The 25,380-nt window shown below is 52.5% G+C and overlaps 1 protein-coding gene across 3 annotated transcripts in view; it reads left to right on the plus strand.

The window, feature by feature from the left end:
* The first annotated feature begins 1,456 nt into the window (after nucleotides 1-1,456).
* LOC100478547 (L-gulonolactone oxidase) overlaps nucleotides 1,457-25,380 on the plus strand; it is a 32,016-nt gene continuing 8,092 nt past the window's right edge. The window contains exons 1-8 of one of the 3 annotated variants that reach the window (XM_034661328.1): nucleotides 1,457-1,630; nucleotides 2,539-2,640; nucleotides 4,827-4,952; nucleotides 6,919-7,013; nucleotides 10,488-10,578; nucleotides 13,175-13,360; nucleotides 22,986-23,093; nucleotides 24,014-24,090. In XM_034661328.1, the coding sequence (XP_034517219.1) occupies nucleotides 1,628-1,630; nucleotides 2,539-2,640; nucleotides 4,827-4,952; nucleotides 6,919-7,013; nucleotides 10,488-10,578; nucleotides 13,175-13,360; nucleotides 22,986-23,093; nucleotides 24,014-24,090 (788 nt within the window). In that variant the 5' untranslated portion in view covers nucleotides 1,457-1,627. The remainder of the gene's footprint in view (nucleotides 1,631-2,538; nucleotides 2,641-4,826; nucleotides 4,953-6,918; nucleotides 7,014-10,487; nucleotides 10,579-13,174; nucleotides 13,361-22,985; nucleotides 23,094-24,013; nucleotides 24,091-25,380) is intronic. The other 2 variants (XM_011218668.3, XM_034661329.1) reach the window with 2 other exon arrangements.

A 25,380-nucleotide genomic window follows, 5' to 3' on the forward strand; every position in this document is an offset into this window, starting at 1 on the left:
CAGATGGCTGCCTTTTCCCTGAGTCCTCACGTGGTCTTCTCTCTGTGTGCCTATGTCCTACTCTCCTCGTCTTCTAAGGACACCAGTCCTAATAGATCAGGGCCCACCCTAATGAACTCATTTTAACTTAATGACCTCTTTAGAGGCCCTATCTCCAAATGTAGTCACATTCTAAGGTGCTGGGGTTAAGGGTTCACCGTAGGAATTTGGGAGGAACACATTTCAGCCTATAACAGCCCTTCCCTGAAAGGCTGCTCTGTTCTGTGGCCCCGGGAGTCCTCCTTCTGTGACCGAGCTGCTGAGCCACCGTAAGGAGCAGTACCTTCTGGGCTGGGCTTTCCCTGTGGTGAGCACATGGCTGCCACCCCCACGTCATACACGGACATTTGCCTCAGGGTGGGGGTACAATCGTTCACACCCACGTGCACTCACCAGCTTGGTGGGAATTCTGGTCTGGGGGATACAGGTGTGACTCCAACATTCCCCCTTTCCAGGGCTTTTCTCCCGCATCTCTGACCCCAGTTCCACTCCTTGAGCCAGGCCTTACCTCCTCCCCAACCCCCGAACCGTTGCTCCTGCTTCCGGAGAGACACCAGCCATTGGCCTGGAGAGATCTGAAAAGCCGAGATGCTCAGTGCCTGATGTTTGTTCATTGCACAAATGTGCTTTGGGCGCTGGCTCTGTGCCGGACACTCGCTAAGGGCTGGCGAGAAGACAGTAGAGTCCCCAGAATCCTGCCGGCAGCAAGCTTACCAGTGGGGCAGAAGCAAGAGCTTGCTGCCAGTTCCAGCTCCCGCGGCATCCCGCTGCGGCTCGTCCACCTGCTGTAACTTTTATATGGACCCAGAGAATTAGGCAACAGTGCCCCCGATTTGTTAAGGAAGAAAAGGAGATTCACAGAGGTTAACAGGCAAAGGGTGGACGAGGAACCCAGGTCTGTCTGCCCTAAAGCCTGGGGGAAGGGAAAGCCTCTGCTAGAAGACTGCCTGGGCTGAATGTCCCTTGTCTCCCCTCCCCCATCTGGTGCTAAGCCACCAGCCTCCCGCCTTGTCTCCCCTTAACGATGGGCGGCTCGCTGTGTTCGTGCCCCAAGCCTGACAAATGAGCTAACGAACACAGACGCAGGCGGATTCCATCTGTCTGAGCATGCCCCATGGACCCTCCTCCAAGCAGGCACTGAGGGAGCCCCTACGTTAAGATCCCCACGGACCCCCAAATCGCAACCTCCCCTGACCTATGGAATTAAGGGCCCAGTTTTGAAGCGGCGGGGTCCTTTGGTTCCAGAATGCCTAGAGTTGGGGTCAGAGCTCTAGCAGCTTCCAGCAACAGAGCAGCTACTTCTTACACTCTGCTCCTCCACCTCGCTGCCTGAGAAGGGCCCCCGAAGCAGGGGGCAGGCCTGAGCTGCTGTTTGTCTGGGTGGAGCTTGTCGCAACACTGTTTACCCACCTTTGCCGGCTCAAAGCCCCTCAGTATGCGGTAGATACAGAGCCAGCCCCCAGCTCAGAGGTCACTGTGCTGCCTGCTCCAGACCCTCTCTCCACCTCGCCTCTGCACCCCGCTGCCCAGGGCTCTGCTCCCAGAGGAAGCCACAGTCAGCCGAGGCCACCGACCTACCCCTGGAGCCATGGTAGGGTAACACGGCACAGCCGGTCAGCCCAGAGGGGCCGCGTTCGGGCTGGGCCCATGAACCAGGCATGGGAGGAGAAACTTAGGTCACGTCTGGGGCCGAGGCGAGGCCACGGGGACCGTCTTGAATTGGACGTGAACCTCTAGAGGTGTCACTGGGGTGGTGGGAAAAGCATGGGAGAGGAAGGCCTGGGTTGGACTCCAGTGTTTTCACTTGATCTCTGTGTGTGCTTGGGGAAATTACTTCACCTCTCTGAGCTTCTGTTTCTGCTCCTGAAACTGGGAGTAATATTACCTATTTTGTGGCATTATTATAAGGTCTAAATAAGATACGATGTATAAAGGATCTCAGTACAGTGCTGGGTACACAGGCCGGGACCAGCAAATGGGAAGCTTATCCCCAGGGCTCCCTGCTTTGGTCTAGAGGCCAGGAAGACTGCTGTGGAGTCTCCCAGACTTGGCCGTTCCGGCAGGAGGAGCTTGGTGGGAGAGCTGAAGGCCAGCTTCAAGTCCTTCTTGGGGCCACCAGGCCAGCTCCGGCCGCCCCTTCCCATCACCCTGCTCAGTCGGAGTCCACCTTCTGCTGGGTCCCTCAGAGAGGTGCCCCAGACAGAGCAGGGGACAGGAGCCCCGAGGCCGGCTTTCCCCAGCTCCACCCCACCCCTTCTACTAAGGAGGGACGTGGCCCTTGTGATCCGGCCGCGCGGGGTCAGGGGAGACGTAGCTGCTCGACTTCCGAGCTTCCGGCTCGTGTTACATCTTCCCACCACCCCGAGACGTGACCAGCGCAGAGGAGCCTGGCTCGGCGCCCAGGCCTGTCCTCCCGTCCTATGACGACAGGAGCGTGGAGGGCTGTCTGAGCAGCCGGCTGCCACGGATCTGAGCCACCCAGCTCTCTTCACCTCACAGGTGCATGGGTACAAAGGAGTCAAGTTCCAGAACTGGGCTAGGACCTACGGCTGTTGCCCAGAAATGTACTATCAGCCCACGTCCGTGGAGGAGGTCAGAGAGGTGAGTGTGCATCCAGGGCTAGAGAGCAGGCCCTGCCCGGCTAGGAGCACCCCCCCACACACACGCATCCCCCCACTGCAGAACTTCTGGCCAGGCGAGAGCTCGAGGAAGCTGGCTACAATCCAGGCTCCAGGCCCCTGCCTCCCCTGTCCAGCCCCAGGTGAAAACTGAGCAGGCCACCGGTGGCTGCTGGCATTACATTTCCAGCTCAGAGCCCTCGTCTGGGCGCTGTCCTTGTGTGTCCCAGAGTCACCACAGACTTCAGCCTCTTCTGTACCTGTCTCTGCATGGGGCACCTGCTTGCTCAAACTGGAGGCCAGGAAGTGGGGCACTGTCTTTTCTTTACCCTTATCTGGCACCAGCAAGACTTGCCCCAGAAGTTTCCAGAATCCATCCCCTTCCGTTCGGCACCGTTGCCGCTCTCCATGCCCAGTCCACCATCCTTTCCTCACCCACCATGACCTGCGGTTGCCTTGTCCCTGGTCTCCCTGCTTTAGTTTTTACTTCCTTGGAATGTAACTTCCATATCAATAGAAGTAGTTTTCTTAAAATGTAAGTTCGAGGGGGCTACTCCCCTGCTTGAAGCCGTTCAGAGTCTCCCTATTGTTTGTGGAGTAAAACTGTAACTTGACTCCCAAGGCCATGTATCACCTGGCCTTGGTTTACCCTTTGTTCAAAAGATAAACCAAACCTTGTCCTACCTGGGGCCTTTGCACTTGCTGCCCCTACCGCTAGGAATGCCTGTCCTTTAACTTTTCACATGACTAACTCTTTTTCATCCGTTAGGTCTCAGGGTAAACTTCAGCTCCTCAGTGGACCCCCAGACCACCTAATCTGCAGTATGGCCCCAGCGTTCTCTGTCGCCGCTCCTTGTTTGTTTCCTTCACTGCATATTTATAATCACTTGCAATTATACTGTTTCACAGATGGGTAAACTGAGGCTAATAGAGGCTTTGTTATTTTCCCATATTAAAAAGCATCAGAGCCAGGAGTCACATGGGGATTGTCTGAGTCAAAGTCCCCACCTTCTCCTGCAGGAAAAGCTACACACAGGAGAAGCAGTTGAGCTGGGCCCAGGAGAATGAACAAAAGCTCCACAGGGGGTTGGGGAAGGGCACTGCCAGCAAGGGAGTGTGGGGAGTCAGTGGGTGACGGGTCTGGGATGGGGACAGACATTCCTGGAAGGGATGAATGGGCAGAGGATGAGTGGGCAGGGGGCAGAAGAGAAAGGCTGGGATAGTGGGATCAGAGGGCCTTGAATGCCAAGGCAACTGGCTTCCTTCTGAGCTGAGGGAACAGTTGGAGGTATGCTGAGTTGGCCATAGGCCAAGGCCGTTCCTCAGCTGTGCTGGCCTACACAGTTGTGAATTCCTAACAGGTGGAGGCCGCTGCGGGCTGATGTCTCCCTAGAGGGCTAGTAGGGTCCTAAAACTCAGTTGTGTGGTCAGGGGGGCTCACGGAAGATGATGATAAACAGATTTCTTGGTTGCAGAGCCTGTGGTCTTAAACATACCACAGGCATGGTGGGTGGAGAAAGGAGCTGGGGAAGACAGGCACTTCCAGTCTCACTTGCTCATGGAACCCCTCATGGTACCCATTGTGAAACCAGTGTTGCATGGACCAGATGTGAGGTTTTTGAGCAGGGAGTTGAGGGTGAAAGGGAATGCATTCATTTAAGGGATACCAGGCATTTATTTATTTATTCATTCAGTGATCACTACAGACTAGTGGGGTTGGGCCTGGGCAGACACAGGTACCGAGTCAAATTAAGTCACTGTCACCCCCAGCAGGCTTCATTCCAGCTTGGGAGGCAGCCGAGCCCAGGTAGGCCAAGACGGGAGCCGGGACCTTATTCTGAAGGCACTCGGGTGTCCTTGAAAGGTTTTGTGCCGGGGAAGAATGCTATCAGGTGTGCCCACAGAAGAGCCCCCAGCTGCAGCTGGGAGAGCGCATGGGAGCCCCACCTTAGGATGATTCCTTGGCTCTCCATCCCGCTCACTTCCTGGCCCTGCACTCTTGCTCCCTTTCCCGGAGTGGACTGCACAGCGGCCTCCAGCCAGGCAGGGGCCTTGGAGGCTGGGGGGTGCGAAGCCTGGGCGGCCCACCCCGCCGCGGGCCCCGCAAGGTCTCCGGCTGCCTCACGGAGAAAGGCCGGAGCTGGGCTGATGCCGGCATCGTCTTGGCAGGTGCTGGCCCTGGCCAGGCAGCAGAACAGGCGGGTGAAGGTGGTGGGCGGTGGCCACTCGCCCTCGGACATCGCCTGCACCGATGGCTTCATGATCCACATGGGCAAGATGAACCGGCTGCTCCAGGTACTCAGAGCCCTTGGCTCCCCACTCCTGCTGGCCCCGGCCTGGCAGCCTCGGCCTCCACCCCAGGCCCCAGGAAACACCTTAGCCTTTGCCCTCAGGCATGATCCCCTCCCTGCCCCTGAATCCAAAGTGACACCCCAATTTCTGACCACCCGCCCATGATCACCTCTCCCCAGAGCCCTCCCTGGGCCTCCTCAGGCTTCTTGTCAGGTGTGCGCGCCTCCCTGTGGTCACAGAGAGGATGTTCACCCCCTCCTGCCAGGGCTTCCTGTCTTGCTTCTCTGGAAGAATGGCAAGTCAGACCCCCAAAGATGCATTCACAATGACAAGTCTGGAAGGATTGACACTTAACTCATTTTACGTATGGGGAAACAAGATCAGAGAGGGTGAGTGACTTGCCTAGGGTTACACAGCCAATCACTGGCAGAGCTGGGCACAAACTCGGGAGTCTGACACCAGCCCTGTGCTGAGATACTGTCCGTGCAATTCAGCCAGCACTTGGTGAGTGCCCCGTCCCTGTCCCCTGGGCACCTGCCAGGACGTAGAGGCCAGACAGGTGCCCTGCACGTTAGGAGGACCCCTATTCTCCCCTGACAGGGCCAGGTCCCCCAAGCTATAGTTTTTGCTACATAACCTCCTCTCCACCCAGCCCTGCTAGCAGAGGTTTTGGGTTCCTCTCTATTATTTACTCCCTTGCTCTGGCTGACAGTCTCCACCCTGTAGAAAACATTCTGGTCAAGATGTCAGTCATGGCAGTAATTAACTCTGATTGCTAAGTAGTGAGGATTGGGCTCCAACAACTGATTTTGCCCGGCTCTGTGCTCAGGGTCAGTGCAATGAGCTGCTCATTCAGAGTCACACAGATGTGGATTCTCCTCTCGGTTCCACCCCCGATGCTCGTGTGACCTTGGACGAGTGACTTAAAGTCGCTGAACTTGAGTCTCCTCCCTGCCAAAGAAGAGACTCTGCTCTAACCTCCCTGGGCTGCCAGGAATCTTCTAGTGCTCTTCTTGCACATGCGGGAACCTCCCGTCCCCTTCCAGTCCCCAGTCTTCGCCTCAGACCTCCCCAGGTGAGAGTAAGTGGAGAATTCGGACTCCAGCTAGCAAACTCAAGCCCCTGCAGGATGAGACCTCCTAAGTTGGTGACCTTGCGCAGCTCTGTAGGAGTCCCACCTTCCTAGACTGGGGGCACGGTTGTGGCAGTTAGGAGACCTGAATGCTGGTCCAGCTCTGCCAGTGACCTTGAGCGAACCCCTTCTCTTCCCTGCTCATTTCCTTCCCCTGTGAGAAGGAGGGGTTCCACAGACTACACTAGTCCCCCCTTACCTATGGTCTTGCTCTCTCTGGTTTCAATGACCCTCGGTCAACCACCCTCTGAAAGCAGACGATCAGAAGGATCATAGAAGGACAGAAGGACGCATCATCAGAAGGTCAAAGGTAGCCTAATCCTATTTCACAATTCCAACGTCCTTCACCTCACTTCATCCCATCACATGGGCATTTTATCTCACATCCTTGCAAGGTGAAAAGGCTGAGAACAGTACAATATCTTAAGAGAGACCACATTCACGTAACTTTTATTACAGTATATTGTTACAATTGTTCTATTTTATTTTTAGTTCTGGTTGTTACTCTCTGTGCATCATTTATAAATTAAACTTTATCATAGGTATGTGTATATAGGAAAAAACATAGTATTTATAAAGGTGGGTGTTACCTGTGGTTTCAGGCATCCTTTTGGGATCTTGGAACATATCCCCTGTAGATAAGGGGGGAATGACTATATTCCCAAAACACCAGCAAATCCAGGGCTCTGCCCACACTCCCTTCGGCTGCCTGCAGCAAGCAGTGGCTTGAGCTGACCACAGGCTAGGACAGACGTGTTCATATTCACGGGACTGTGGCTGCCAGGGGAAGGCTGGGTGAGAGCCTAGTGCACCCCACCCTATGCTGGTCTCTTGCAGGTGGACACAGAGAAGAAGCAGGTGACTGTGGAGGCCGGCATTCTCCTGGCTGACCTGCACCCACAGCTGGGCAAGCACGGCCTGGCCTTGTCCAAGTAAGAACCACCTCTCCCATGCCTGGTGGGCCAGCACTGCCCACCACCCCTGGCCCTGGTCTCGGCCAGACACTCAAGGATCTGGGAGGAGAGAGAGAAACACTTCTCAGGGTGCACCTCCCTTTCTCTGAACCCCTGTTCTTTCCCCATGTCCATGATTTCAGGAATCGTTGCACAAGAATAAAAAGAAACAGGTCAGAGATGGGCCCAGCATTAAGTAACCGTCTTGTAAAACGGTGTGAAAACTACGGATTAAGTTTTTCTTAAAATTTGAAATAAACAGCTACATGGACCCAGACAGAAGGGTATGCAAAATAAGCACAGAGGAAAAGAAGGGCATGCCGACTGAGCCACAGTCCGTATGTTCAGGGTATACTTACCTATGGCTGTACTCATCTCTCTATGCAAACATGTCAGGGATTGCTCTGGTTTAGTATCAGGGGGCTTCCATTGGAACAGGAGTCAAATATAGCCAAAGCATTGAATGTCTAACTGTAGAATTTCAACCTCTGGAAAAAGGTGACAGGTGTTTTGGATGTTGGGGTAGCAATCTCTTTGCAGCTCAAAACTGCATCCACAGAAGCCTGTTGTTTGTTTTTAAGTGTGGGTGGTCCATTTGCCTTCACTCTCTCATCACAGGCTGGGAGGCACTGTTACAACTTTATTCTGGAAACTATTCTGTCCTGTTCCTGCTTCTCCAAAGATCATGGCGACTCAAACATTTATGAGGTGTCTACCACGTGTAGGCCTTGTTCAGGCCCTCAAGAGGCAAAGATGAATAAAACCCAAGGAGCTCCTGGCAAGGCGCAGACCAACACCCAGAATGATAAGCATAATGCAAGACAATAGGTTCAATGTCAGGGAAGTGTCCAGGGCACTGTGGGGCTCTCAGGTGGCCCTGGGTTCAGCCTTGGCAGGCAGGGGAATATGTGACGGGATAGGAATCTGGGAGCCTGCAGAAGGGGCCCCTGGATTGAGTCCTAAAAGATGATGAGGCATAAACCAGAAAAAAGAGGAAAGAAGGGATTCAGGCAGAGAAAACAGCATGAGCAAAAGTCCAGAATGGGGAGAATGTGGGGGCATATAGGGGCCAATGAGCAGATAGTGGGACAGAATCTGTGACCAACGATGACAGGAAGAGACTTGTTCTAGTAACACTGGGCATTAGCCTCTGGACTCTGACGCATCTCTGTGCCCTGTTCATGGTGTGTCTCTGTCTCCCCTGGGAACCAAGTCCTCCTCAGTGGCTGCCTACATGGGGCCCTTCTGCCAATCAAAGGGAGTCAGGATGTCCTATCCCGTGTATCGCAGAGGAGCCTGGGTGGACAGCTCCAAGGATGCTGTGGGGACTCGAGGAGTATCTGTGGCTGGGGGGCTGAAGAGAAGGACAGAGCTGAGGCAGGCTCCAAGCTGGGTGCTGACAGGTGAGGAATAGAAGCTACGGAGGAAGAAACCGGGGTCTGAGGCCAAGTGGCTTACCAAAGTCACTCTGGTTCACCACAGGAGGCAGGACAGCAGCTTGGTGTGGACCACACCCTGCTTCTCCAAAAGCAAACGGCCTGGGTGCAAATCTTGCTATTCGCTGTTAGTCAAGGTTCTTAATGGGCCTCAGGCCTAGAAAATGGGTCTTCAAACAGGACGCTCAGAGGCCTGGATGAGTTTAGGTTGGCCGACATAACTGCTCCTTCTGGCTATGTGGGGTCCTAGCTCCACGTGTTCTGGAGTTGACCTTTCCCCTGGGCGTGTGATCTCCAGCCTCTCAGAGGCCAGTCTAATCCATCCTTCCTTGACCCTTCTCCCTCAGGGCCTCGCTGTAATCCAGCTTATTTCTTTGAACACAGTGGTCACAAGCCTGTTTGCATACTGCTTTTTAGTCTGGTAGGCTGCATGGACAGGAGGAGACACATTGCAATCCCATTAACCACCCCGTTTGTGGGCGCTGAGGTCCTCCTCAGGTTGTCACGACTCTACGTAATGCTGCGATGAACGTCTTCATGCTATATACCTGTCCTCGCGTTGGAGGATTTCCCTAGAGCAGGATTCCACAATCCTCTCTTAACATTCTGGTATTTTCTGGGCTCCTGGGTGGCTCCGTCGGTTAAGCGTCTGATTCTGGCTCAGGTCATGATCTCAGGGTCCTGGGACAGACTCCCACATCAAGCTCCACACTCGGCGAGAAATCTGCTTCTCTCTCTGTTTCTGCCCCTTCCCCCTCCCCCCATTCCTGCTCTGTCTGTCTCTCAAAAAAGTAAATAAAATCTTCATTTAAAACATTCTGGTATTTTCAGAAGTAAGCCAACTCATGTGGACAAAGACACAAGACTAGACACAAAGGTGGTAGCGGGGGTGAGTAAGGGGAGGCTGGAGAGCCTTGGATTTTTTTTGTCCGTTTCCTGTTCTGCCGGGACGGTCCCCAGGTCTCACCGCCTCCACAGGAAGGTCTGAGGCTGGACTATCTCATCACTGTCTTAATGGCAGGTGTCCCGCAGTGCCTTTGGGAGCCAGGGTCCGCCTGCCTCGGGCCCACGGTCTGCTGGGAGCCAGGGTGTGTGTGGCGGTGGGCTCACGGCTTCCCTGTGAGCCCAGTGCTCAAGTGGGCTGAGCTGTGGTGAAGATACTGTGTGACACGTAATGCCACAGCCTCAGCACCCAGGGGGCCGTTAGTAACATAAACATCAGTTTCCTTCTGCTTTAAGCTAGAGCTAGGATGTCTCAGAGGACACTCCTAAGAAGTAAGATCTTTGAGCACTCTTTTCCCTTGACGCTGAGTTCTGGGCACGTCTGTCTAATTCCTGCCCCCAGAGCAGACTCTAGAAGGCTCCTGCCGCGCTTCCTCCTGTGCACACACAGTGCTGTTAGTATTCCTTCCAGGGCCCGGGACTCTGGGCTGAGGGACATGGGCTTGTCCTCGAGGCCCTGAGGAACCCCTGAGCATTTCTGAGCCTGAAGGTGACGGAACGTTGTCTTCCTCCTTTCCTGGTGGCTGAGGAAGCTCCCGCCTCCTCGTACCTTCCTGGCACAGCTGTGTGAGCCATTTGAACCAGGTCACTCCCTCAGGGACGTTGCAGGCCTTGACAGGCTGGGTCTAGAGAGGTGTTCACAGGAGCATTTGGGCCTTTGGTTGGTGGAGAAGCTATCGTTGACAGATGGGGGCCAGAGGAAAGGGATGTTCCACGTTGCAGAAAGCCCAGAGCCGGGCAAGCAGGCACCCCCCTCAGAGCCCAACCACGCCCCCACCAGCTTATCTGACAGGCCACTGAGATGAGGAGGCTGAGGCTCAGAGAGGGGAAGGGCCACCAATTCAGACAAGCTAAGTCACAGTACATTCGGGGCCAGAACCTAGCCAAGATGTGAATCTGTTATTCTGCTCTGAGGGCTTGTCCTGAAGCCCAGTGGAGGGGATGGGTATGGTCTGGTCCCAGGGGAGCCTAACGGGTCCCTTGTGTCCCTTTTGCTCCCTCCCGTTGAGCCCAGCCTGGGAGCTGTGTCAGATGTGACTGCAGGGGGCGTCATCGGGTCTGGAACGCACAACACTGGGATCAAACACGGCATCCTGGCCACCCAGGTGAGTCCCCCTGCTTGGCTGCTCCCTTGACTGCCAGGGGGTGGGGGGGATGGACACCTCTTACAGCAGCTCCTGGGAAATTAGGGGCTCCCTCGGCCTCAAAGCCACCCTAGCTCCCCGCCTCTGACAGACACGTGGCAGGTGTCCTCCAGCCACTTTCTCTCCTTTAAGTCTCATTCGTCTGCAACAGACACAAGAGATGAGACATCCCGCCTCTTGGGAGCATCCTGGCCACCCTGTAGAAAGGGCAAGCAGGGCAAAAGTTTCCATCCCCATCAAAAGGTCTGAGCCAGGAGCCAGACACGGCAAGAAGTCTTCCCAGGTTAGCAAGTCGCAGAGGGGCCAGGACTGGAGCTGGGGCTACCTGGAGTGGAGTCCAGCACGTGTGGGCCCCGATCTGCCCCTGGTCGTCAGTGAAAAGCACTTCTTAAAACTTAATGAGAGCCCAGTTTGGGGAACTGGTTAGGAACACAGATTCTGGACTCAGATCTGGGTTCAAAAGCTGCCTCAAAATATAGTAGACATGTGCCTGTGGGCAAGTTACTTAACTCCTGTGGACCTCCCTGTTTCATCTGTAACTTGGAGAGAACAATCCTCAGCCCAGGAGGACCAAAGGAGATAGTGTATGTTACTTACGTGGCTGAGCCAAGGACACTTCGTGGTTTCTGTGTTGGGAGCCACCCTTCGGAGGGGCTTCGTAACAGGCCAGGCTGCGTGGCCATGAAGCAGGCTGGTGGCGTGCGCACCGTCAGGGATGGTATTTCCACCTGCAGGGGCTCACCTGCACTGTGGGCCGTGGGACCTCCGGCCCCTGGAGCATTACGGCTAAGCACTGGGGCCTGGATTTTGCATCCTGGCTCAACCAGTATTGCCCGATCTGGGGCAAGTCTCTACCTCTGGCTACCTCAGTTTGCTCACCTGGAAAATGGGGATGTCACAACAGCAATGCTTCTGGGGTGCTTAGAAGAGCGTACACAGTTAGTGCTCAATAAACATTCATGGTGGGTTTTGCACGTAAGACAGGGCCCTTTCCAGAGCTCTCACTCTGTGCTGTAAAAGAAATTTCAGGATTGCTGGGGATTGGACCACACGGATCGCTTAAACGACCCCCAGTCAACTACTCAGGTGTATGGCTCTCTCCTGAGGTAGACAGATGCCCTGTAAGCATTATCTGAATGTGGCTTCTGGGGACTGGGTCCCATGTGTGCCAGTCTCAGAGCAGCTCTGAGATCAAAGGAAAATAGTCCAAAAGCAATTTCTAAGAGATCGATTTTTTTCATATTTGTTTTCCTGAACACCACGAGGGAAACCTGATTCACACTTGCCCTTAAAATTTCTCTTTGCTTTCTCACCAGCATTGTGCAATGACTCTGGTTGCTCTTGTCCTCCTCCCCTCCCTCTTTCTACCACAAAAGCCCCACAGAATCCCCAGGCAGACGAGGGTTGTCGTGGGGGAAGGGCATGAGCCAGGGGAGGGACACCGACCAAGGGCAGCTGTGTTCATCGTGCTCGACCCCTCCCATAGCAAGAGCTGCTGCCCCAAAGCATGCTGGGCTCTGTGGGACCCGATCCCCAGGTACATGGAGCCCTCATGAACATGCCATGCTGCCCTCAAAGCTAGGTTCCCTGCCCAGCAAAGCCCAGTGGTAATGGGGGGTGACAGACAACACAACAGCCACCCCCCAAGATTAGGCCACAGTCCTGATCTACTGTCCAGGGCTGATGGCAGTTTCTAAAAAATGCTCAGCAGAGTATGAAATAATTCTGAATCACCACAAATCAAAAGGCGCATGAGATTTCCTGGCCCCTTTTCTTAGGAAGCTCAGCTGAGCAGGACCAGCCCCTGGAAAGGAGTGGGAGAGGCCCGTTGCTTTATTCTGCATATTATGGCAATGGCTGGGAGCAAGGGGAGAGGAATGATATCTTCGGTGTCCCCTGTACACCAGACACTCAGCTGGCTGCTGCACATGTTGTCTCTGAGACAGTTACTGTCCTCATTTTACAGATGAGGAAACAGAGAGATTGGATAACATGCCCTCAGTCACACAGCTGGTAAAGCAGTGCCTACCTGTCTTTGTTGCTGGACCCTGCAGAGGGGTTTCACTGGCCAGTTCTCACTCACAGCCCTGGATCGTGGACAAAATCTGTTTTTTATAAAAATCATTCTGATGCCCTCACTCCTTCAGATGGCCGTCGTGCCCCATTTCTGCCAATTTCTCCCCTCTGGTCTTGGTCGCTGTGAATTAGAATTAGTTCAGCTTTCTCTGTTCTCTCACCTGGAGCACCCAGCCACCAACTACGCATGTCAAAAGCAATTTCCATCCGAATTAGCAGGTAGCAGAGTGTGGAGAAGTACTTAAACCGAGATAAAAGAGGATTCCTCTGGAAATGGGGGCCCAGGGTAAGGGACTGGGGGCTGATGCTGCCCAGACAGAGCCTGGCTTCCCTGTTGCCCTGTGGCCAGATGGCACTGATCTTCGGGGCTTGGTGCTACCTGGCCTCTCGCTGTCCGGGACACACAGGGCAGGGAGGGCCTCGCCTGGCGCCTGCGGGAAATGGCCACGGGGATTCTGCAGTGCTCTTCTCCCACTGCTAGGTGGTGGCGCTGACCCTGCTGACGGCCGACGGGACCATTCTTGAGTGCTCCGAGTCCAGCAACGCAGACGTGTTCCAGGCGGCGCGAGTGCACCTGGGCTGCCTGGGGGTGATCCTCACCATCACCCTGCAGTGTGTGCCCCAGTTCCACTTGCACGAGATCTCCTTCCCCTCAACCCTGGAAGAGGTACTGGGGTCTGGCTCGCCACCGCTCAGCCTCAGAAAATAAATGGAGGGTGCTGACAAGTAGGCCATGTTCCACTGACGGCCCCCGGGGGCTCTGCTGGCCCCCTGAATAGGGGAGTAGGCTGACCTCTCTAGCTCTTCCTTGGCCCAAGGATACTGTGGCCACGTCCCTTTCTGAGCAGGTCAGTGAAGCTCAGATGTCCGGGCGAGAAGGGAGTTTGGGTAGAGACTTGCCAGGGGAGATACGGTGTTGGCATGAGCTGACTGCTCCTGGAAAGGCATTAACTCTCAACTACACTGAGCCAGACAATGTGCCCTGTGTTCCCTTTACGATGACTTCTTCACAGCCAAGTGGGTGGGCTAACTTTCCGTCTGGCTGGCTGTCTCAGGTCACATGCAGGGGCTGTGGATCTAGGTGATGGAGGGCAGAAAGGAGGACTTCTGACTGATAGCACTGTTTTGGGAATGAATGAAAAGCATGTTGGTTGGCTGGCTGGCTGGCTGGCTGGATGACTGAATAGGTGGATCGATGCATGGATGGATGGGTGACTGGATACATGGATGGCTGGGTAGCATGCAGCAGTCCTGAAATGCCTGGCAGGCGGGGTCTGTGGCTGGTAATCACTAAGCTATGGGGCTCGAATCTATCGTTCCAAGTTCCTTGGTCTTTTGAGTTCCTCCGTGGTCACCTCACCATTCAATATGAGTAGACCCTCTGCACAGTTGGAATAGTCAGTGATGTAAGCACTACTGACCCAACGTGCTTAAGATGGGACTGGCGATTCAATTAACCTGTCCTTGAATGCTGGCCCTGCCACTTCTAATCTGTGACCTTAAGCCTATCATTTAACCTTGTTAAGCCCTAATTTCCTCATCCAGAAAGAGAGTTAACAATATCTACCTTAAAGTATTGAATCTGAGGATTAAATCAGGTAACACACATAAATTATCTAGTTCCGTATTAAAATATGCCCCCAATGGCACCAAGTCAGTGATAAAAGGAAAATACTGTCACTTAGAACCAGGTCTCAAATCCTGACCTCAGAATTTCTAATGCATGAAGCCACAAGGCAAAGGCCTTAAATCCAGAAGGCCACCTACTCAGAGACATGATGTTTGGTGGAAAATTATCCCCAGAACTCCCAGTTGGTGGTAAAGAAAGTGATTCCACGGCTCTGGGTGGGGGCAGCATCAATCCCTGGAGTACCAATACTGAGCCTGATGGGGCAGTAATTGGCAAGTGAACTGCCTGATGCGTTGGCCCAAGAAAGTAGGACTGGTTTGAGACAAGGACATTTCATGGAATTGTTTGGCAGGGACAAGGTATAGCTAAGCCAGAAGGTCCCATGAGGGGCTGGCTAGAGGACCACATGACTCTGCCTGGAACCAGCTCAGACTCTGAACTTTTTGGGGCCACCTAGACCTGCCTTAACCAGCTACAAGCTCCCAGACCAGTGCTAGAGGGCAGGTCTAGACCCCTTCTTCACTCCAAGTAGAGTTCAGAAAGCATCCTACGTTCTGTTCAGTGCCAGGCATGTTGATTTGAGGCCTCCTGTAGGGTCAGCATTTGAGACTCGGATGACTTTAGGGCTGACTCCTAAGGCCAGGGAATAAAATTCTGAGCACCCACTGCAAAGATCAATTTTCCCTTCAGCCCTCATGCCTCTAGTATCCTCAGGCTTGTCATTCTGTACTACTCAGAGGGGCAACACCTCCATCCTGGGCAATCCCTCTATCCTGGTCATGCAGCAAGATGTGGCAGGGACCCTCCACTGAGATACAACCCATGCATTCTTCTCAGGCTTCAGCTGAGAAGCCTGGGTACACCTATCTTCTCAACAGACCCAGGGACAGTCTGCTTCTCTGTCCCTTAGCAGCTGCTACCATCCGTCCTCTGTACCCACCCGGTGTCTTGTCCCTGGGCTGGCTGCATAGGAGATCACAGATCCTCCAACATCCCTCATCCCTGCTGCTTCTGAACCAAGTGTGCCAGTCTTCTCAGCCAAGGCGTTTTGAAGAGACAAGGAGTTACAGAAGTGCATGCAGGGGGAGGTTACAAAGATCGCTCATCTTGGTCCCCACTCCGAGGTTAACCAGGTATGCCAACATGGCTAACGAGGGCACGATAGTCTTGGAGCTGGGGCTCCAGGACGCACCAACTAGCCAGGCTGCCCCGGGCCTTGAAACTGAAGACAGGAGCCAGTGCAGATGAAGAAATAGTCCATAACAACCATCATGTCCCAAGGGAGCCTGGCAGAGAGTGCTTTGACCAAAGTCAGTGCTGGGAGGGAGATCTGGAAGAGAATGAGGTAGAGTGGGCATAGCCTGGAGAGGCACACGAGGGGCTGAATTACAGAGCCAAGTCCACTTTTTTTAGGGCACAAGTTCAAGAGAGATTTCAGATGAGGAACCAGTAGGACTTGGCAGCTGAGTGTGGGGTTGAGGGAGTCGGAGGCAGGAGGCAGAAATGGCGCTGCCACAGAGGTGGAGAATCCAGGAGCATGGCAGGTGCAGGGAGTGAGGCGGTGGGTTTAGTTTGGGAACTCGGATTTGAGGTGCCTCAGGTGGAGGTATGGGAAGGCAGCTGGCTTCACACGTTTGGGACTTAGGCAGGAGGCAGAGGCTGGAGGTGCCGATCGAGGGGTTGTGTTAGTCTGCTAGGGCTGTGGTAACCAACAGCACGGACCCGATCAAGATGTCTACAGGGTTGGTTCCTCGTGGGGACTCTCCCCTTGGGTTGTAGATGTCCGTCTTCTTGCTCATCCTCACATGACCTCCTGTCTGTGCATATCTGTGTCCTAATCTCTTCCTACAAGGACACTAGTCATATTGGATTAGGGTTCACTCGGTGACTTCATTTGACCTTAGTTACCTCTTTAAAGTCCCTGTCTCCAAATATAGTCCTATTACGAGGTAGTGGGGGTTAGGATTTCAATATATGAATGTGGGATGGATACAGTTCAGGCCAAAGTAGGGGTCATCAGCCCCCTAAGTGGTCATGGAGTCCGCAAGATCACCCAGAGAGAGGGGGTTTGGGTGAGAAGGGTGTGGATAAGAAGATGGAAAGGGTGTCAAGAAGGAGACCAAGGAGGATGGGTTATAGAGAAATGAAGCCCATGAAGAGAGGATGGCCACAGGGGCAAGGGATGCCAGGTGTCCGGGCTGGAGCAGTCAGCAAGGTCCCATGCCTTGGGGAGTTTGCGTGTTGACCGGTCTGGTTATCAGCAGGCTGTAGCTGGCCTTGGTGAGGATGGTTTCAGGGGAGCAGGGGGCAGGTGGTGGGATGGATGAGTATCACCAGCGAGGAGGGGAGCGGGGATCCAGCGAGGAAGGGAGATGGGCAGCACAGACCACTTCAAGCAGGAAGGGGCTGTAACAGGCTTTATTGTTGAATCTGTTTTCCTGCCTCCCAGATTGGTCAGCACTTACTACTTGTTAAGCTGAAGATGTTGACCCAGAGATTAAAAAAAAAAAAAAATTGCTTCTTTTTGCCAGTAGCACAGGCCCCCAGGTTCCTACCAGGATATTGTAGCAGAGCGGATGAGTGGTCTCTGATACCTGGTCTGTTCTCTTTCTGCTCCTCTTCTGCCCCAGCTGAGATCCACTAAGATTGATTAGAGCCAGGTCCTGCTTCTAGTGGAGCCTGTTCTCGGGCCACCCTCCCCCTCCCCCTACACACTCACACATGCATGTGCGCGCGCACACACAGAGGCTGGCCTCTGTGTCTGTCCAGAGCGCAAGGATTTTTTAGCCTCCAACTTAACCTCAATGTGGAGACTTCTAACTTAGTCACGCCATCCTTGAAAATTCTAAGTGGCTCTAGGCAATGGATTGCATTCTTCTCAGAGCTTCCAACTTCTTTGATTTTGAAAGGCAAGGGTGACACATGAGAAATAGTGGTTGCCATCTCCTCCCCTAACAGACAAAGTGGGAGCACGCGTGCGTGCGCGCACACACACACACAAGTTACAAACCAATGAACACTCAACAGGATGTAGTGAAAATTGTCCAGGGAGGGAGGCAGGGTCCCCGAGTCTGGCTGTGCTGCCGCCCTGTTCAAATAGGGTCCCTGCTACCCTGATTGAGCAAATCCCTCACATGTGGGGCCCCCAGTTTGTTTAGCTTTTAAAAGCAGGGTCAAAGCAGATGGCCCCTAAGGCCTTCTTAGCTCTGACACTCTGTAAGTCAGAGCAGTGCCTGGGTGCGAAGCTGTCCCCCCACTTGCTCGCCACACCCTGGAGGCAAGAGTCAACTCCTGCATTACTATTTCTCTCCGTTGGAGCACCTGGTGAATTGCTTGGGCCCTACCCACAAGGAAAGGCCTAAGCCCCGTGGGAACACTCCCACGGCTCCCACATAGACCCCAGCTCACTCTGAGAGGGCTCCTGGAGCAGATGTCTGTGAGGCAGCAAGCCCTCTGTGGGTCTCCCCCTTTCTGTGAACCGGTGGCTGCCGCTCTCCCCGCAGGGCTGCAGAGCCAGCCTGGCTCTCTGAGAGGCCCATCATCAGGGCCATCAAACCTGCCCACAGCCTCCCCACGCTCACAGGCCAGAAACAAGGGCTGCCACGGAGGGTTGGTGGCACTTGCAGCCCTGTGGTTTATTCCAAGGGGGGGTGTGTGCAATCAGTGGCCCCATAGTCAGTTTGCTTTTGCTCTCTCCACTCAAAGCAGCCTTTAAAGGGCACCTTTAAGAGGCTTTGAGTGCTTAGGAGGAAAAGCTAAGTGGATATGGAAAGCCACACAACACAGGCCTTGCTCCTCTCAAAGGAAAGAAACCCATGGAAGAGGAGGAGGGATCAGAAAATCGTCATTAGAAACTTCTCATCCTTGCTCAGCCTGAGATGTTTTCCCTCTAATCTAAAAGGAACAATAACTGGATGTAACCTTCAGGAGGCATGAAGTTTTTGAGAACCAACAGGAAGACAGTGCACCCTCCTGTTCAGACACTGGTACCTGCTCCTGGTTGCCAGCCATTCAGGTTCCCAGGAAACTGTCCCACCTCCATTCGGGTGGCAAACTGCTGCCCTGAGTGTTTGCCTCTATGTCTGGGCCGCTCCCAGAGGCTCGCAGCTCCCAGCATCATGCCCTCTCTGACCGCGGGCTTGTCGCTGATGGCCAAGCCCTCCAGGCTGTCTGGCCCTGAGTTACAGGGGGAGCATTTGAGAGTAGGAGCGCAGGAAGCCAGGACAAAGGAGAATGACAGCCGCTTCTGGCGCATAAAGCTGGGTTTGAAGCTCTGGCTGCTCCACCGTTTTCCCTTCCCTTATACGTCTTTCCTCCCTCTCCTCCTTCCTGCCTTCCATCCAGCACGTGCTCATTAAATACCTACCATGGGTCTTCCAGCCTTGAACTTTGGAAGAGCCCAGGTAGACCCATCATGAGGCGTGCGACGTAGAGGTTGGGAATCTTCCTCCAAGTCACACCTCCAGGTTTGAAGCCCGGTGTCTCCACTCACCCTGTATGAGTCTGGGGAAGTCTCCTCACTTCCCTGAGCTTGGATTCCTCACCTGCATGGTGGGGAAGAGTGCTCCAATGTCCACACAGGCTGCTGTCAGGACGCAAGGAAACACAGCAGGTGAACCCTCTGCTCTCGCTTTTCTTTAGAGTCTCCGAGAGAGGAGCCCCGGTGCCTCTTCTCTCTGACTTTCCTCACAGGGACTGTTACTTACCGACACAGGCTGTGTGGGTAGATCCCAGAATCCGAGCTTGGGGTGCTGGTCACTCTGCTTTGCTCATGGGCATTGTCAGCACTTCTTGAAATGTTCCCCCTTCCACTTCCTGCTCAGTGATTCCTTTCTGGAGGGCAGGGGTTTTATCTGCGGCCTGTCATACCCCAACATCCACAAAACACTTGGCCGTGCTCAATACAAGGCAACTTAAGATCAGTTGATCGGCAATTTATTAAAAATCCACCCTTCCTGAGATTCTCCCCACCTCTCCCACCCATGCTGTGTGGTGGTCCGTCTCAGGTTCAAGTCTGTGCTTCCCGTTACTGACCCTCCTCAGTACATCGCAGCATGATTTCTGAACGCTGCTCAAAGCCGTGTGGGGGGACGGCCATTCCCGGGCCCCAGGGAGAGTTGGAATCAGTGCTCCTAGATGCTGGGAGGTGGGGCGGGGAATGTTGGCTCGTCCAGTTTTGTGATGCCAAGAGAGGGGCAGCCTTCACAGCTTTTCTGGCAAAGTCTCAGCATTTTAGATGCTTGCCACTTGGTCGGTATGGAATCACAACCATTTAGAAGGCGTGAAGGTTTTAGAAATTGTTGTCAACCTTTTTGCCCTTTATGCCACCCAAAGCTTAATGAGATGTGATGAGGACAGCTGGCTGCCACAGACCCCAGGAAGCAGGATTGGTCCTAGTTCTATTGCCAACCTGGTCACCGGCATCCAGATGCCAGCCACTCCCTGGGTTGACTGTCAATTGAGGCTGAGGACCGCACACCCCCCCCCCGTCAACTCAAAGCCCTCTGCTCACAAGCCTGATAGCCAGTTCCCAAAAGCCAACTCCACAGTGCCACAACATCTAAATCGGGGCAAACAGAACCCTCTAGAACCCTTCACATCAATAGTGTGCCAAGGAAGAGATTCCTGTGAGACCCAAATGGTTGTGGTAGTGCTCCTAGGAAACACAGGTCAGAGCAAGGAAGTCCACAATCCTAGGGACCATCCTTCTCCAGTTAGGATGGTTTGTGGGTCCTGAAGGAGACAGTTTAAGTTACAGTGGTGGGTGGGGGGTGGTCACTGTTCCACCACCATTCGGCAACCATCTGGTGCATAGTTAGGGCCCACAGAGAGCCCAGAGCTTGATTATGCATGGTTCATGCCTTTAGAAGCTTAGAAGTGTGTGTGTGTGTGTGTGTGTGTGTGTGTGTGTGTGTGTGTGTGTGTAAGATACGCCTTGTTCTCTCATGCAGGGAGGAAAACAAATGGCTGGTGTCAGGAGAGAGGCACAAAGTGTAATAGGGGTGTTGACTCTCATCACTCCACTCTATGTAGGAAGCTAGATTGTGGCACCAGAGCTGAGAAGGGCACCATTGCATTTACTACTGGCATTCTGGATGATAGAGTGGGATGGTCTGGGATGCCAACCATGAGGAGATGGGGGTTTTCTCCTTTCCAGTGTCCTAGCCCCATCCTCCAGGCCAAGCCAGCAGGCTGTGCTCTTGGCTCTCTGAGGGGAAAATCAGCTCGGCCCAGAGGCTTCCCATGTGAGAGTCCTGTCGACCATGGGCCCATCCCTCTGTCAGGATGGAAGTGATAGTGACAGGGGCCTTGGGATTTCATCCTAAACTTTTCCTGGGCCTTCAGCACAGCAGGAAAGGCCTTCCTCCTCAAATAAGGAGTGATAGGGTACTCCAGCATTTTCTGTGCAAGGCCTTGTGCCAGCAGCTCTTAGTCAAGGGATTGAGAAAGTACAGCCTGCAAGTAAAAGTTTGTCTCACTGCCTGTTTTTGTAAATAAAGTTTTATTGGCACACAGCCACGCTCATTGTTAATGTATTGTCTGGCTGCTTTCACGCTACCATGGCAAAGTTTAATAGTTGCAGCAGAGACCATATGGCCCCCAAGGCCTAAAATATTTCCTGTCTGGTTCTTCACAAAACATTTTGCTGATCTCTGCTTTAGCAGGGGGAACCAAAGCTGGATGAGATAGTCCCTGACCTATAAGAGAATGTTGCCCAATTTCAGAGACAGATGGATGCTTCAGTAACTACAATATAATTCTGGGATGGATGCAGTATACGTAGAAGCCACTCAGAATGGGAGGAGATGGCTTTATGAGGAGCATTTGAATTATACAAATCTCAACTCAGATAAGTCAACTTCAGGTGCTCAATGGCCAATTGTGGCCAGTAGCTGTTATATCAGACAGTGTTTGTGGACAGAGAGCTGGATGCTGAACAAAGTTGTGTGGGTTTTATTCTGTAGGAAATAGAGAGCTGCTGGGGACTTCTGAGCTGTGCTTTGGATGATCTCTGGAGATGTTGTCTGGAGAGATGAGAAAGGGGGGATATTATGAGGGCCAGTGCAAGAGTATGGGTGACAGCTAAGAAGGGCATGGGCTATATCACAGCAGCAGCAGTGGGTCACAGGAGAAGGCTGGGGAGACATTTGCAGAGTACAACAGGGGACAAACAGCTTGGGGCTGGGGGGGGGTTAGGAGGAAAGCCACATCACTTGAATGCAACAATCATCCACCCATCTTTGTATTCCTGGCTCTACCATGCACTGGCTTGCGAGTCAGGGGGCCTCCCTGACAGTCATGACAAAGACCCAGAATTCCAAAGTTCCACTGCCCTCAGACGCTCCAGACTTAAGTTCTAGATGGGTTCATCTCAGTGCTTCATCTTGACTCCACCTTCCTGATCAGATGTGGCCATCCTCCCTCAAGCTCACCAACCACTTTAGACACTGTATTAACCTATGATTCGATCCAGCCATTTATCCGTACTGGGTATCAAATTCCCCACAGTGTGCTTGGTCAGGAAGTTTTTTTTTTCCTGACACTCTGTCCTCCCTCACTCAAATGTTGAGTTTACAGCTTATAGAGTGCTTTTAAATCCATGATTTCCTCTGCTCCTCACAAGAGCCCTTGAAGGAGAGAAGGAAACATATTACTGTCTTCATTCTCCAGATGGAGAGATGCTACCCAGAGGCCTCAAAGCTTTCTGGAAGTCACAGCTAGAGACTTTGGGGAATAGGACTGGTTGGTGTGTGTGTGCTAGCACTGATCAAATCCAGAACCAAACTGTTCCTTGGGCACATGCCACATGGCAGTCACTGTACCTGGGAGCTTTGACGTAGGTTATGTCATTTCATTGCACAAATGCTCACATGTCATTGTTAGGAAAGCCAAAGCTCAGGGTACATGGCTCCTCCAAGGTCAGCCTGTACACTGCAGATCAGGACTCAAGTGCAGAACTTACTCTAAGACCAGTGTGCTTTTCTTCAACCTCCCAGCTCCCTGTCAAACGCCCAGTCTGTCTACCCTTGTCTCAGAAATTGTCCTCTATCTGCCCGATGGGTTTTAGGGAGACATGATCTGCTCTCTGATGTCATCTCCAGGAGTACAGTGATGAGTCACATTACAGCGAGATTCTTCTGTTCATTTTATTAAGGACCCATGATGTGCGGGGCTTTATGGGGATAAAGGATAATGGTGATGATAATGTAAGGGTAGCAACAGCAGCAGCTTACACCTGTACAGTGCTTACCGTATTTGTGACACCATCGTAAGCACTCGCTAGGCATTAATGCATTCCATCTTCATACCAGTCCCGACATGGGTATTGTTATTAGTCCCATTTTATGGATGAGGAACTTGAGGCACAGGGAATTAGGTGCCTTGCCTAAACTCATATAGCTAGGAATCGTTCAAGCCAGGACAAATAAGAAATCATTTCTATCCTCTGAGCTGCTTGGGGAAGTCAACATGCAAAAGGAACATTTTAATGTCCAGTGAATTACAAGCCACATTCCATGTCATCTGACAATGTTAGGGCAATTTTAAGTATTTCCTTTTGATGGGGAGAAACTCAGGCACCCCCGGGCCCTGACTTGCAGTACTTCCCCACCATCATCCTGTTACCAACACAGTCTTCCCTTTCTCCTTCTGCCGAGGTCAGGTCCTGAACAACCTGGACAGCCACCTCAAGAAATCCGAGTATTTCCGCTTCCTCTGGTTCCCACACAGTGAGAACGTCAGCGTCATCTACCAGGACCACACCAACAAGGTAGCAACAGCACCATTCCTTCCCATCCTCACACACAGCCCGCAGTCCCCAGGGAAGCTGACATTTGTCATTGTGCCGATGACCAGTGAGGTGTGAGAGGGAAAGCAAGAGTGGGCATCACTGAGCATGAGGACAGAAGCAGAAAAGGCGGGAGGGTGGAAGGAGGAAGGAAAGTTGGTCCCATAAGGGTCCACGTGACCTCAGTAGGGATGTGTAGGAGTGAGGTCAAGGGACAGCCTAGATGTGGGAGAGGGGAGCAGAAGTGTTGGCAGGACAGGATAGGATAAGATAGAGTGCAAGGCAGCTGGGCTATACCTGGACGAACCACCTAATACACCCCCACCTTCCCTCCAACAGCCCCGTCTTTCCCACCCCCAACCGGACAGGTGAAGGAATCAAGTTTTGTCTTTCCCCCATGTCCTCAGCAAATGGGCTGCTTCTCAGCAAAGCACAAAGCCACCACTTAGGATGAACATTCACGGGACAAGTCAAGGAAAAGCAATGACACTCATTGTATGTTAGGGGCTGGCATGGGGTTCATAAATGGGGATCGCTGGACACCTGCTTCACGGGCTCAGAAGACGAGGGACAAATGCACATCTTTGTTTTGTGCAAAATATGTACATGCGTAAATACACATGAAATGAAAGGGGCAGGAGATTTGGCTGTGTCACCAAGTGAGGCTTTCAATTGTCCTGGTAGGTGGGTCATCCCCCCCCACACACACATGTGCAGCCACTCCTGGGACACATCTCTAAGGGGCACTGTGATGCGTAGGTCAGAAAGCAGCCACTGAACTCTGCTCCAGAAACCAGTACTGCTCTGTACGTTAACTAAAATTTAAATGTACATGTGTATGTATATGTATATGAAAGCAGCTGAGATCTGGCCCTGAACTGATCACAGATTTTTCTTCCCAGCCCCCCTCCTCTTCTGCCAACTGGTTTTGGGACTATGCCATCGGATTCTATTTACTGGAGTTCCTGCTCTGGATCAGGTAGGAATGCAAGGGTACCTTTTTCCAGCATCTGCTATATGCTGTTGAGGATGTGGTCCCTGAGAAGAGTAACACCCTGGCCTTTATGCATGTGAATTGGGTCTGTCTCCTGGGTCTAGAGCAGTGATTTTTAACCCTGCCTGTACATTCAAATCACCTGAGGAGCTTTTTTAAAAGGACCAGTGCCCAGGCTCTACTCTCTGGCTCCCAGGTGATACGTACATATTCTCATATTGTCCTGTTTTCTACCTCCTTCCCAGCCTAAGATCTCTGTTCATGCTCAGGCCCCATGTCTGCCAGTGGAACTCTGAGTGGTGGGGAAGGTTTCACAGGGCCTTGAATGGTAACTTTGCATCCAGCCAAGACAGGGAATGGCATCATGTAATTTTTTTGAAGTATTTTACACATGCAAAATAATACAGAAAACAAAGTATAAGGAATAATGGAATAAGCACCCACATGGTGACCACCAGCTTAAGAAATGACACAACATGAGTACAATCGGCGTGTCCTTTGTGAAATCCCAAATCACAGCCTCCAAGGGGTTACCAAGAAGTAATCACTACCCCAAACTCTATGCTTACCAGTCCCTTGCTTTTATTTACACTTTAGTTATATGAATCCTGAAGTAATAAATTTGGTAATTCAGCGTCGATAGTGATAATTACCCATGTTGATATGGATAGCTGTAATTACTCGTTTTTCACTGTGGGCATTTATCAGGATGTGTTTATCCATACTAAGATATTTGGGTGGTTTCTAGGATTTGTTTTTTTTTTTCTGTACTGCCGTGAGCATTCTCAACCATTGCTCCTGGTGCGTTTTTATTTTTGTCTTGAGTGGAGTTTGTCATGAGTGGACTACTCCTGAGTGGAATTCCTGGGCCATCGAGTATGAGTATCTTCAGTCGTACCAGATCCAATTGTTCTCCCAAGTGGTTACACCAAGGTACCTCGCTGGGCATTGTCAGATTCTCTGTGCTGCGCCAGCTGGTCAAAATCGGAATTGTTAGGCTTTTACACTTTCATGTGACATGAATTAAATAGTATCTTACTGTGGTCTGAATTCTTATTTCCATGCTTACTCGTAAGGGTGCACCATTTTTCTTTTTATTGATCCTTCGGATTTCTCCCCTCTGAAGCACCTCTTTATGTATTTTGCCCTTTTTAAAAATTGAGTGGGTATTTTTTTCTTACCGTTATGTAGGGTTTTATTGATATATTTTGAGCACTCACTTTTTGTGTTGCAACATCTCCCTGTTTGTGTTGTCTTTCACTTTTATGGCTTTTT

Source organism: Ailuropoda melanoleuca, chromosome 5 (genome assembly GCF_002007445.2).
Source record: "Ailuropoda melanoleuca isolate Jingjing chromosome 5, ASM200744v2, whole genome shotgun sequence".
In the NCBI taxonomy this organism is placed as follows: domain Eukaryota; kingdom Metazoa; phylum Chordata; class Mammalia; order Carnivora; family Ursidae; genus Ailuropoda; species Ailuropoda melanoleuca.